Raw genomic sequence first — 14,405 nt, forward strand, 5'->3', positions numbered from 1 at the left:
GGAAGCTTTTAATCAAAGCGTTTATCAACTATTCACATGTTTCATAATTTATAAATCGATTTTACATCACACTACATTCAAATCAAAGCCAGTAGAAATAAAATTAACTAGACGCCCTCTGGTGATGACTTTTGAACTATGTCGAAAACAGTAAAAATTCCACATTTAACTGACATTTAATGAATTGTTCAACAATTTTGCGTGTATAGTGTTAATTACTTACAATAGAAAGAATCACTTTAGAAGTACGTGGTGGTAAAAACTAGCGTTGACTTTGGTTCTGTAGTTTTTCGTGGTATAAAGTGTTTATTGTTGGAACTTGAAAGTGGATAAAAAGTGAAAAATATTTAAATTTTGATTACAAAGTGTTATCAAACAGTTGTCTAATTTAAGATTATAAGTAATGGATCACAGCGAACACAAAGTTTGGCTCAAGAAACCAATAAATTAGTGAAGTGTGTAAATTTTAGGTTAGAATTTTCCACTGAAAAAATCATGAAATGCTGCGGTAAATCTACAAAACTACAATAAAGATTAACAACTGCTGATACATTTAAACGTAAATTATGCCAAAAGGTAAGCTTTTCAATGTCTTTGTAGTAATTTTCCAATAAAGAAAGTGAACCAAACAGTCATTCGTTATTCGTGTTTTCCTCGTCATCTCTCATTTGTCAACATAAGTTTCTTGCATCAAAGATACAATAATCGTTCCGTATAGGCAATGCAATAATTGTGAAGCCCCAAAATTCGTACAACGCTCAAAATATCCGAATAAACATTTTCCCGCCATTTATGGTTACTGTTTTCGACCTAGCTCAGCGGCGCCCCCAATGGTAATTTTACTTCCGAATACTAAAGTAGCGACACGGACCTTGACAGGGCAACAATAACGATTATACACTCTAAACATGGTTTCACCATCAAAATTGAACGACGTACGTCAAAAATGTTAAGATTTTCTCACGTTTGAAAAATTGGTGAATCAGAACAATAAATTCGGTGATCGTCTATAATTTCACCCTGGTTATTACTGTTTATGTGTACAGATACCATGAAACCTTCAAACTTGTGCTTCACTCACGAAAAAATAAATCCGATCGTCTCTAAATTCAACATTGCAATAAGAAAGGCTTTTAGACTGCGCAGAATACAGAGCACCTCTTATGGACATTGCGAAGAAGGTGCCGGCGCTAACAGTGAATTCATTTCTTAAAAGAATTTGAACTTTGTATTTAACGAAAAATCCAAAAACACGTTTCAAAATAATAGTTGTTTGAACCCAAAAAATTGTGTTACTTACATTTCTAATTTTAATAAACTCCCCCCTAAGAGTTTTTACTCTATGTTTAAAAAAGTAGGGAGTACTATTTAAAATTTTAAAGTGGGGCGACTAGCGATTAAGGAGTGAAACCTAAATGTAACTAATGTTGGTTTTGAACTTCCTCCTCGCGATCTTAATTGTCCTGTTTTTGCTTAAAAATACATTTGCTCAATGTCAAAAGTTATTGAGATTGGGCCCTTTTGAAATGGAAGCCCTGTAGAATTGATCGGTGGAGCAAGAATTAATTATTTTTCCTAACAAATTTCGTGTATTTATTATGCATTTTCAGATGCAATTGATTCCCATTGTGATTTAGCACCAAAAAATATATGTTTCAACCTAATTTACGTTAGAAATTCTTTATCAATAATAAGTCGACTAGATCCCATTTAAGTTCATATAGAATTTTGCAACGGCGCATTTGCATTTTTTTGAGTAAAATGAAGCACAAACTGATAATTTCTGGTGTTTTTTTAGCTCAAAGGGTGTCGCTGTGATTTGGCATATAAATGAAATGTGCCGCTTCGTTTAAATAACTACTGTAGTTGCTGAGTACAATCACGATCAAAAAGAATGACACCCCTAAAACCGCAGCCATAATCTTTTCGATATGATACGATAAATGTGTACATTTGGCTAGTTTATAAACTAGCTGAATATTGTGTAAACTAGCTGGACAGTTAGTAAACTGAAGGGTTTGTTGAAATTTATGACCTAAAAGATTTTAGTTAGACTTTTGCTCTCCGGCCCGGTTGGCAGGGGTGTCATTCTTTTTGATTGTGACTGTACCTATTGTCATCTCTGGCAAATCTTTTGATTAGTTGTTTTTTAATTTTCTACATTTTCCTACAACGTTGTTTTAATTCTGGAGGATTTGTCTTGATTTGTGTTTTATATTTTCGTACTTTCTTGAGTTATGTGCGGTTGTTTGAAGCATTGTTTCTTTAATTTAACGAATCCATCACTTATAAGTTATATTATAAGAAAATTCACAGTATCCATTTAGCGGCATATCATGTTTAAATTTCATAGGTGATTATTATATTAATTTGTTCTGCTATTCTGCTGCGTAATGTAAATAAAAATACTCAAAACTCAAAAGACATCACAAATCCCAAATCCTGGTCAAAGTTTCATTTAATTTTAAAGAGGTTGTTTGTAGGTATTGCAAAGAGGTTTGTTTGTCTCGAAAATGACACTTATCAATGTTAGAGCCTACTTTGAAATGTTGAAAATTGCATAGACTCTTTTGGAAACAAAATTTATCAGACACGGTACATGATAAGACTTAGTGTGGTCATGTTTACACAATTTATCAAAATAATTTACTTCAGAACTGGCCGTTTCAACCACTGATTGAGTTTTGTTGTAAATAAACTATCCAATTTTTACACCATTTCCTTTGCAAATTCCACTCTAAATGCGTTTGTGCCAAATTCGTTGCACAAAATGACAGAACTAGCAACTCGTGGCCAACTGGCCAACACAGATGAATAGCGTAGGATGTTTTTATCCATGATATTGCTTCTTTATCCGTCTAAACTCGTCTAAATACACGTGCATGATATATCAATCACTTTTGACACTCGTTATGAAATACCGGGTGCTCAAAAACCGGCGCACCAACTCATTGGAGTGTGGTAGAGAATTGCTTACATATAAAGGTAAAAATAGTAAAAAATTCTTTGTATTAAAGTTATTGATAAATAACGCATTTTAATTAAATGATATGTGGCAACGTTGTCTAAGAGTCGTGATCGCAATAGAACTTGATCAACAATAAAAATAAAACCGTTTCCTAGGAAATAATTCCCAGTGTTGACACATCTACAAATTGTGATTTTTTTGATGAATTTTATTTTTTTTATTTAAAAAATCTGCTAAAGTCTGATAGGAAATTTCAAAATAATTATTCATTGTTGTATTAGGGAACGATTACTCAGTGTGAAACATAAAACCATTAAAAAATAATGAAAACTGAAGAAGTTTACAAAATAAGTTTGTAGCTCCATATTTTTTAAAATATGACTTTAGGAATTTTTTCAAGATTTTTTCCGTGATCTACACATGCTTCTTAACAGCGTACCACTGAGTTGGTGCGCCAGTTTTTGAGCACCCTGTATAATATTTTGGTAAATTTTTTGTAGGATGTAACTTTGTGTAGTTTGTCATCATCTTCATCTCCATTTAGATATAATTGTTTTTACATGTCGTTGATGTTAAAATATAATTGGACCACAAGAACTACCAGCTTTAAAAATGCAGTGTTAATTTATGTATTATGTTATGTTCAGTAATATTAAAAAAAACACTGTATGTAGGTCTAAGCGTTTATTCTAAAGACATATTTCTCATAACTACGAACTCATAACGAACTTGAACAAAAAACAGAATTTTAAGTTTCTAACTACATCTTTTCCAGTTGAATTTCAGAAAAATAAACTGTATTACATATAGGCTGACCTATAGAGATGTGTAATCGGTCTATAACTTTTTTTGCTATTGGAAATATTGCCATGTGGTTTTCAATATTCGATAGATCTTTTTGATGTCCATAAACTAAAAATATTTTTATTATACAAAAGGTATTGTATACAGGATGGTAAACCAAAGTTATATTTTTTTAAATGGAACACCTAGGAATAGATATACAAACCGCATATTATTAGAAAACTTATGAAAAATGCTATTGATGCGTGTAAACAAATTCATAGTGTTCCTTTAGAAAAATGAGTTATTCAACTTGTTGTGTTTCGACACACCTTGTACATTATCTGCGTATTTCAACTAAAAGTTCACTGTTTGCTAAAACTATAAAGTATTCTAAGCTTTTCTGTTGCAAACTTGTTGGAAAATATTCGTAGGCGACTTTGGATTGATTTTTCAAAAGTTGGCTTTCTTTATAACAAAAAGTTGAAAAATTCCGAAACTAAAAGAGATATAATATTTTAAACATCAAAAAAGTTATAGACCGATTATTTCAGAAAATCATTTGTATATACAACTCAACTTTTCTGAAATAGATTTGATACTTTCTGAAATACAATAATGAAATGACTAATCTAAAATACATGTGATATTTTCTAAAATTGATCAGATACATTCTGAACTACAATTGGTAAAAATGTAATAAGAAAATTTGAATCTAAAGAAAAGTTGTCTACTGTACCTTTCTGAAAGTGTACGTTTTAAACCTACAAAGACCTTTATCTTTAAATTATTGATTCATTTTATAAAAGGTTATTGTTTTTTTGTGTTTAATTGTCATATTAAGTGTTTTCATGATAATTATACAAAAAATGTAAAAATCAATTGCCGCTATAAAATAAGTCAAGAACAAGAAGGTAAAGCCTCTTATGTTTAATTATCAATATATTTTTATTTTAATAAAATTATTAAATATTTAATTTATTTAAATATTTGTTTTCCTTTTTTTCTTGTTTTCAGAAAATTAAGGATGCTAAAACATTAAAGAAAAATATCGGTTATCATTAAAAAAAATTAAGAATGGCACCACACTATGTGACTATAATGTCAAATTGTCACATTAAAAAAAAAATAAATCGGCCTGTTAGAAGGTTTTTTTGAAAAATAACCATTAGCAAAAATATTGATCTTGGTTCAGTCTGTATTATTATGTTAATCATAATCACATTTTTAAATGTGAGATAGTGTTTTTGAAAATCTACAATAAAGGCTCTTGAAAAAAATTGATTGCTTTTGAAATTTTTGCATTTTTATGAATTTATCTATACCAATCTAAAATTTCATCCATAATTATTATTCAACTAAAAGTGTTGAAATTAATGTTTTAATTAAATAAACTTATGGGAATACCAGCGAAAAAATTGACATGCGTGTCAACAAAATATAAACAATGAACATAATTTCTGTGGTTTTAGTAACTCAATTTATGTCTATTTTCACAATCATGGTTCATTTAGTACGCAGTATGTGGAAATAAACTGTTTGCTTTTCATAAATATAAAATACGATTTCATTTTTATTATAAATTTTGTTGTCCCTTTTTGAACTCGAAGTAAGACCAATTAACTTTAGCTGCAGCCCCTTTGTAAACAATTTTAGTTTAATCAGCGTTTAAAAGCGGCAAACACAAAGAAATTAAAAAGTGCTTTTATGAATCTTTAAATCTTATTTACCTGTTTGAGAAATTTAAATTCGACCGAGGCGCGCCTGGACTTCCCCGACTCAGTCCGGAGAATCCCCGTCGGCGTTTCCCTCTTGATCTTTTCCGTCTCTTTGATGTTGACGTCCATCTCGCAGCACTCGAGCTCCACGTTTTGACAACAAATTAAGTTGCAGCTGCGACTGTGTACATTACCGGTGATATATTCCCGTGTGTTGACATGACCGGTTTATCTATTCGTACCACACCTTGCGCATTACCTGGACATCTACATTGTCGCCACCCCCATCCTTCACTAATCCACGCTGTTTGCATACAACCAGTGGCGTATACAGCAATCTCGTCCAGGGAACACTCATCTTTTGATTTAAAATTGATGTCCAATATTTGCTTTGGATATTATTCTACTACAATGAATTTCAACAAAAACTGAAAATTTTGTTTTAAAACCTTTTTCTCAACTGATGATGACCAGTTACCAAATGAAAAAAAATATTTTTGGTACACGCTCCCTAAAATAGTTACTTTGGGAACTGCTTTGACTCCGCAAAATGTCACTTTTAAGGATAAGTACTTATTGTTTCAATAAATTTGTCGTTGCTATGACTATCGGTCGACTGTACCTGTGATGAGGGTAAATTGGAAATGTAAAGAATTTAACAATTTTGTTGTTTTAGAGAGCTGGTACCCAAAATTTGTATGCAACACTTCCACAAAATAGTTTTAGCGGACTCATCTCATTAATCCGATTTGTCCGCTAAAATTCTATTTTGTGGACTTGTTACAAAAGTAACTATTAAAATACCTATATTAAATTAAATTTATCAATATTTATTAAGACGCTTGCAAAAATGATTGAAAAGCGACCAAAAAAAAGTTATGACAAATAAATCCTTTTTTTAGACAAGTTAAGGTACTCCAAAAGCTATATACAGTTTGTAAGAGAACGGTTTAGCAAAAATTTAAAGATTAGATAGAGAATGGCAAAATGAATCGAAAAACTAAAATTCGTGTTTATCGAAAATGCAGAACTTTTCCAAAAAATCGTTTTAAAACTATGGTCCCAAGTTTTAAGAACTTCTAAACTAAGATGTTACAAGTACACGTGTAGTTTAAAATTATTAACAAAACGTTAGACGTAAATTAAATTCTTTGTCTACTCCGTAAGTCCACTATTGCAATTTGTGTTTTTTTATTAAACTGACTTTTAAACAGATGACAAAGTTTACACTTTTTGTGAAAAGATACAGAAAGGTTTTCAACTCGATTGATCACGACACACTCTCATAAAAAATATTGGTAAGTCATGTCATAATACTCTGTATAGACCATTAAAAATTAAACACACGAAAAATGATTAAAATAATCATATAAAATCAAGTAAATAAAGGAAATAAAGTAAAAAGAAATAAAGTAAATCAAGGACAAAACTTCTTCTTTTTAGACACCCCAAAAACGGTTGACCAATTATTATTTGATGAATATTTCTATATTCTTATTCAAATTTTTATTTCAAAAACAGGGTAATTCTAGACACATTAAAAAAACAGTACAAATCATTGAAATTAAGCCTAAAAAGTTATTAAAATAATTGAAAAAAAGAGTAAAGTTTCTCATTACGAGACTGCGAAGTAGTTTTTCTTACTTTTAAAACTAAGGTTCGTAGCTCCGAAAGATATAAAACATAAAAAAAACAAAAATCCTAATCAAATTTTTATTACAAAAAGCACAATAAAAAAACAATACAAATCATTGAAATTAGACCTAAAGGGTTATTAAGATAAGTGAAAATAGGAGTAAAGTAAAACGAGACAGTGAAGTACTTTTTCTTACTATTAAAATTAGGGTTTGCAGCTCCGGACTTTTCCAACAAAACCGCTAAGAATCAATGGAAAAAAATGATGTATTCATAATGAAAACGAAAAACGAGAATTTAATTTTTTTTGGCTCCACTTCCTGTTTATTTAAAAACACATAACCTCAGGTGTACCCCAGGGTTCAGTTTAGGGTCCAATCCTTTTTTAGTTTAAACTAAGGTACTGAATGCTGTCATGGACAGAGGTACTGCCATCACATGATTTTGATAACGACAGCGGCTTTTTGATCTTGAAAAAATGCCAAAAGAGTGACAAGATCTGAAAAATTTTGTGTCAATGTAACAATTTATTGACACAAAAATGAACCTAAAATATATATTTTTGACAATATAGTCAATTTAACAAGAAAAATTTTCAAGGTCAATAAGCAGCTGTCATTGTCAAATTCATATGATGGCAGTACCTCTGTCCATGACAGCATCCAGTACCTTATTTTAAGCTTCAAATAAAGGTGAATTTAAAAGTTGTACATTTGTTTTAAGGCGTGATAGTAGAACTCAAAATAAGTTTTTGATATATAGAGCGTTTTATTCGGCGAATAAACTTAAATTTATGGCGCAGACTTAAATCTTCAACAAAAATTGTAAAAAAATCTGATCTCTGAAATAAGTTCTTCAAAATCTATTACATTAAAAAATGGAGCAAAAACAATAGCAAAAAGTTTCATTATATTAAAAAAATATAAAAAAGTCAAAATTTCGCATCAATTATTTTGTCGAAGATACCATCAAATTTGATTCTCTTAAAAACCATTAACTAATAGCGGCGAAAGCATGAAAACAAAGTATTCAAATTTCACAAATTTTTAGGCAAGTTGAGTTACTTTAACTTCTTTTCACTTCTACTATCACCGCTTAAAATAAATGTACAACCCATAAATTCACCTGGTATACAAGTGTAAATTTGTGAATTTCTCATGTAAAAAATCAGAAATGCCGCTTTATAGAACTAATGAAAGGCATTTATATATTGAATATTGCCATATTCTTCATTTATTAAGAATCCAGTTCGGAAATAAGCTTCGATAATAAAAGTTTTTTTTCCACACTGTGACATTTTAGCTGCTTTATAACGAAATTTTGAAATGTAATTAATTGACAACTTGTAAATTTTATAACTGGCAGTTTTGACATTTATTGACAGCAAATTTATTTGAGTCGAGCGGCACAATTTTTTTGAGATCTAAACCAATTTCAAGGTTGACTAGATGAAAATCATTTTAACACACCTTGTATTGTTCATTAAGATTAAAACAGCTATACTAACTATCAACGATTTTATTTCGTCTTTTGCTAAATCCTAAACACAATTACCTTAGAAATATTTCATAAACGATAAAATTCCCAAAGTGCTCCCTTTATTTTTCGTAACGCAACAACAACTTTCATTACCTAGGTTTCTCTGTATCTTAGATCTTTTACTTTTAATTCAGTTTAAAGTTCTAAATCTAAGAGCCGGTTTACAAAAAGTGAAATTAAGATTTAATATGGAATTAAAGTAAATGGAATTAAGTTGCCATTTTAGTATCTTTTTTTGAAGTGTTGACATTCGAGGGCCTTGTATTTTGGATGTTTAAGATAGTTTCATATCTTTTTCTATCGTTTTTCAATGACTTTTCGGTTGTCACATTGGTCTGCTCCAGAAATAAAAACTCACTTTGGGGTGTCTAGGAACAAAGAATTTAGCCAGAGATTTTGTAAGGTTTTTTAGGTCATAATTATGCTTAATTTTGGATGATTTTCAACCATTCTTAATGTGTCCAGTTTTTCCATTTTACCAAACTAATTTTTTAAATAACGTTAATAAAAATGTAAAATAATAATTACTGATTATTAGACTTGTTTCTGAAACTATAAATTACAATCATTAGCTATTGTTTTTTTTTAATTTGGAATGGGTATTATAACAAAATACATTCTACATGTAATTTTGAACAAATTAAATTGTAAATAAAAAGTTTGAGAAAACTATAAAAATTATAAATGTTTATCTAACACTGGAAGAAAGTCTCGTTTGTCCCTTAGATGATAACTACAATGTGTTCAAAAATGGTTGTTCATCAAGTTGACTGTGGAATTCAAATTCAGTGTACCGCTTCGTTCAAGTGAGTATTCGGAAGTAAAATTACCGTTGGGGGCGCCACTGAACTAGGTCGAAAACAGTAACCATAAATGGAGGGAAAACGTTTATTCGGATATTTTGAGCGTTGTTCGAATTTTGAGGCTTCACAATTATTGTATTGCCTATGCGAAATGACAATTGTATCTTTGGTGCAAGGAACGAATGTTGACAAATTAGAGATGACGAGAAAAACACGAATAACGAATGACTGTTTGGTTCACTTTCTTTATTGGAAAATTATTACAAAGACATTAAAAAGCCTACCTTTTGGCATAATTTACGTTTAAATGTATCAGGAGTTGTTAATCTTTATTGTAGTTTTATAGATTTACCGAAACATTTCATGATTTTTTCAGTGGAAAAATTCTAACCTAAAATTCACACACTTCACGCAAAATTGTTGAACAATTCATTAAATGTCAGTTAAATGTGGAATTACGAAAATTTCTTTACTGTTTTCGACATAGTTCAAAAGTCATCACCAGAGGGCGTCTAGTTAATTTTATTTCCGAATTGTAGTTTATCTGTCAAATCTTTGAATTACCTTTGACTTACTTTTTTCAATTTTTGGCAAAGTTGTTTCATTTGTGGGGTTTGTCTTGATTTGTTTTTTATATTTCCGTGATTTTTGTTGTGTATTCTTTAATTTTTGGATTCGAAGCCTTTTTGCATTATTGTGACGGATCTGTCACTTTGACGGCAATCACAGTTTAAATTAAGCGGCACATTACGTTTAAATTTCATAGGTGACTTGATCAATTTTTGAACACATTGTATGTAACGTACATGTATCTTACAGAGAGAATACATGACTTTTTTCCCTTGGTGTACAAATAGCTCTTACATATACTTTCTTACTTACTTTGCTGTTATGTTTATTAGAACCCACCCCACAAATACGCCACTGCATAGAACGCTCCTAGAGCCGTGATATATGATCCTGGCATCGTGTTATTACTTATGCTAATGCTCTCCAGGTTCAAAGAATTACTCAAGCTAATCGCTGCGCGTGTAATAAAAGTAATTATTTTTACTGGGCGGATTTTCAGCAAACGAATTTAATTAAAGCGAGGTGTGAGTCCGGACGAAAATTCAGAAGAATGAGATGTTGGCAAGATCGATAATTTATTAAGTGGTTGTTATCTCGTCGGAGGGTTGATACCGACGGCCTCTTAATGCCCGCATTACGCTGACGGCACGAGCATAATTAAACTTAGTTCACGTGATAATTACAGGTGCTTAACCTCGGAGAACTTTGAGTGGTAAGGAAATTTTATTGCCAGGGAAGGAAATTGGAAAGTGGTGTGGACAAACTGAAGGAACGCCGAAGAAGATTGCCAATTTGGTGCAATTAAAAATGGACATTTGCTTCCTTCACTGTATAATCTGTATTAAGAAAATCCCTCGGAAAATCCACGTGGTAATTTGGTTTAGTTTGAACGTAATTAAATTGTGCAAAAGCTGAGAAAATTACCAAATAGATTCTCCTGTCGTACATGGATTAATTGCTAACTGCAGTCAAGTAAACGGTTCTTATTACGTTTGCTCAAGTGACTAAATTTACGTTATTTGCTCTGTAATATTGGAAGCTCACAAAGGTATAAAAAGAGTAAAAGCGTTGAAATTATGAACCACATATCGAGTTAAATATTTAGTCAAAGTTGGGATTCAGTGAATAAATATTTCAAAACATGTTTTCAAAATTGATCAAATAATCAATGCTCTTTAAAATGCTATACAGTAATGTTTGGATAATCCGAGCAGAAAGTTTGCAGACACCAGTCGGATTACGAAAACGTTCGGATTATAGAATTCATAATAAATTAGGTATATCAATAATTCGAATACGCGTTCGATTTACAGATACCTGACATATTCAGTTAGTCATACAAATGCATATTTCTACCAAAAAAAATATATGCTCAGTGGCTATAAAAACTTATACAGCGTTGGGAAAAGTACAGCGTGCTCAAAAACTGACGCACCAACTCAATGCTGTGTGGTAGAGAACTGGTTACAGATGAAGGTAAAAATATTTAAAAAATTCTTTGTATTAAAGTTATTGATAAATAACGGATTTTAGATAAATGATATGTGGCAACGTTGTCTAACAGTCATGATCGCAATAGAATTTGATCAACAATAAAAATAAATTATTTTTGAAACGGTTTCCTAGGAAATAATTCCCAGTGTTGTCACATCTACACATTGTGATTTTTTTGATGAATTTTAATTTTTTAAATTAAAGAAACTGCTAAAGTCTGATAGAAAATTTAAAAATAATTATTCATCGTTTTGTTAGGGAACGATTACCTAGTGTGAAGCATAAAAACATTAAAAAATAATGAAAACTACAAACTGCACTTGCTTCTCAATAACCTACCATTGAGTTGGTGCGCCAGTTTTTGAGCAGCCTGTATAGAACCAAGAAGCGTTTTGTGCCTAAACCTGGTTTATACTTTACGAAAAAAGTAATTGGTACATCATCAACTACTTTAAAAATGTGATTGTATAAAGAATAAATTTTTGCGAAATTTCTTTTAGTTTTCGAGTTATTCAAAAAATTTTTTCTTCTTAAAATATTTTACTTTGGCAATTTTTTGATAAAACATTATGCTTCAAAAAATACTTTTAACTTAATAATATTGTTTTTGAACCAGTGTTTTTTTAATAAATTATTAAAATTGCGTTCCGAACTATTTACGAAAATTTTTCGAACTTGGCCGAAGTGGTTGTATTCATGGATGTGTATATTCGCGACGCATCATTCATGGATACACCTTCTTCGGCTAAATTCGGAACGTAACTTTAATAATTTATTTAAAAAAAACACTGGTTCAAAAACAATATTATTAAAGTAGGACACATTTTTAGAGCATAGTCTTTTACCAAAAAATTGCCATTGTAGAGTGCCAATTAAAATGTTTTTTTTTGATAACTCAAAAACTAGAAGGAATTATGTACTAATTCGTTTTTTCGTATATGTTGTATATGTTTCAAAGTAAAAAATAAAAAAATTAAAAAATGAGGGTAGTATTTGAAACAGCTGCTGTTTCAGCTTCTTTCTAGAAAGTAATCAATATTTAAAACAAGTGGTGACTCGAATTACGGGATTCAGACGTTCGGATTAAAGACACCATTTTACACAATTGGGATTATAGAATCGTTCGGATTATAGGGGGTTCGGATTATCTAAACATTACTGTACCTTTAATCGTTGCTTAAATATTCAAAATACTAAAACTAGTAACAGAAATACCAAAATTATTTAATCTCACTTTGTATATAAGCACCGCAACTATTTTACATTTGCAGAAATAAATATTTATGTTATTCATTCTTTAATAACGAAAATAAAAAAATCACAATAATTGAAATTTTATTTATGTAAGATAGTTCAGATGTACGTTTTAAAAATTATGATTTTTTTACTTCTTGTTGGATTTTCTTGGCTTGGAAATTAACTAAAACAAAAAAAACCGACACACCAAACTTTTATTTAAAACACGACGCGTTTCAACCACAAAGTGTTCATCCTCAGGTGTGAATACCACTTTGTGGTTGAAACGCGTCGTGTTTCAAGTAAAACTTTGGTGTGTCGGATTTTTAAACTTTGTTTTAGATAATTTTTTTAATTACGTATACTCGAGAAAAACCGAATATAAAAAATTACAAACCCTAATAAAGTTTAAAAAGATCAAAAGGTTAGGTATAATTAAAAAATTTTGCAATAAGAAAAAACATTTCGAAGTTACGATTTTATCTTTTCGTCAAAAAAATTGTATACGACATAAAGTGTGTGGAAAGTGAGTGACATCGTGCGAGTGGGAATGATGACGCACGAGTCAGCTGAGTGCGGAAAGCTCATCAGCAAACGATAAACACTTTCCAGAGAGTTTTATACACTATTTTTCCTACGACACTGAAGAAAAGCCATTTATTGAAAAAAAATTCTGATGAATTTCATTTAAAATTTATCTGCACTTTACATTGTATTGGTATCTGATTCATGAGTACCATATTCTTCGCGACAGCAGTAGATTTCTATTCATCGTGGTTCTTAAGTATTGTGATGTCGGCGGTCCGCCGTATTAAAGTTCTGAAATTTTAAGGTTTAAATAAATGGTTATTTCTTTAAGGAAGTTGCAAAGTTACCAGTTGTCTTGCTTTTGAACTCTCCTTGCAGATAAACGGAATAGTAACATACTTGATAAAAGCAAACAATTACGTTAAAACTGTGCGACATAATTACGCACGGGTTTTTAACAGATGTATGAAATTGTCAACTTTCAGGCTTACTAAATTGTGTGAAATTGAGATCTTTCGAATAGTGTTGTAGAAAAACAAATAATTTCAAAAACTAAGATCATTATCAAACGCTACATCCAAAACTGCAGTAAAATATAGAATGTTCCATTTAGAAAAAAATAAGTTTGTGTTGTAGCTACTAGCTGTTTCAAAATTATAACTATATAACCATATAATAAACACATAATAAACGTGGCATTTTCTCTCAAAATTAGCTTTTATAAATTATTCATGCACTTCAAGAAGATATCAGAAATCTATTCATTAATAATTATTTTACATTTTTATCAACCTTCTTTAAAAAAATTATTTGGTAAATTGCGACGTTGGCGTTTTTATAGTTTTGAAACAGCTAATAATTTCTGGTATAGTTGGATGTAATTTTAGATAAGTCAATATCTAGGTGTGTTAATATCTACGGTTTTTATAAAAAAATAATTTTCTAACATTTAAAAATCAATAATAAACTTTTTTAAATTGCTGGTACAACGTGTATATTATTCCAGTTTTCAGTAGCCATTAAAATGCGATTTGAAGTAATAATTAGACATAATATGTATATTGTTCTATATTGAGTGACTAAAGTAACGAATGGTAATGTTTGCAAGTAAAAAAAATGATTTCGACAAGT

At 30.4% G+C, this 14,405-nt stretch overlaps 1 protein-coding gene across 2 annotated transcripts in view; it reads right to left on the minus strand.

The window, feature by feature from the left end:
* Tmc (Transmembrane channel-like) overlaps positions 1–6,068 on the minus strand; it is a 49,658-nt gene extending 43,590 nt beyond the window's left edge. For both annotated transcript variants that reach the window (XM_064358373.1, XM_015978209.2), the window contains exons 1-3: positions 5,948–6,068; positions 5,729–5,897; positions 5,482–5,650 (exon numbers count right to left, since the gene is read on the minus strand). In XM_064358373.1, the coding sequence (XP_064214443.1) occupies positions 5,482–5,650; positions 5,729–5,736 (177 nt within the window). In that variant the 5' untranslated portion in view covers positions 5,737–5,897; positions 5,948–6,068. The remainder of the gene's footprint in view (positions 1–5,481; positions 5,651–5,728; positions 5,898–5,947) is intronic.
* Positions 6,069–14,405: the final 8,337 nt, after the last annotated feature.

The sequence above is a fragment of the Tribolium castaneum genome, chromosome 1 (assembly GCF_031307605.1).
Source record: "Tribolium castaneum strain GA2 chromosome 1, icTriCast1.1, whole genome shotgun sequence".
Lineage (NCBI taxonomy): Eukaryota > Metazoa > Arthropoda > Insecta > Coleoptera > Tenebrionidae > Tribolium > Tribolium castaneum.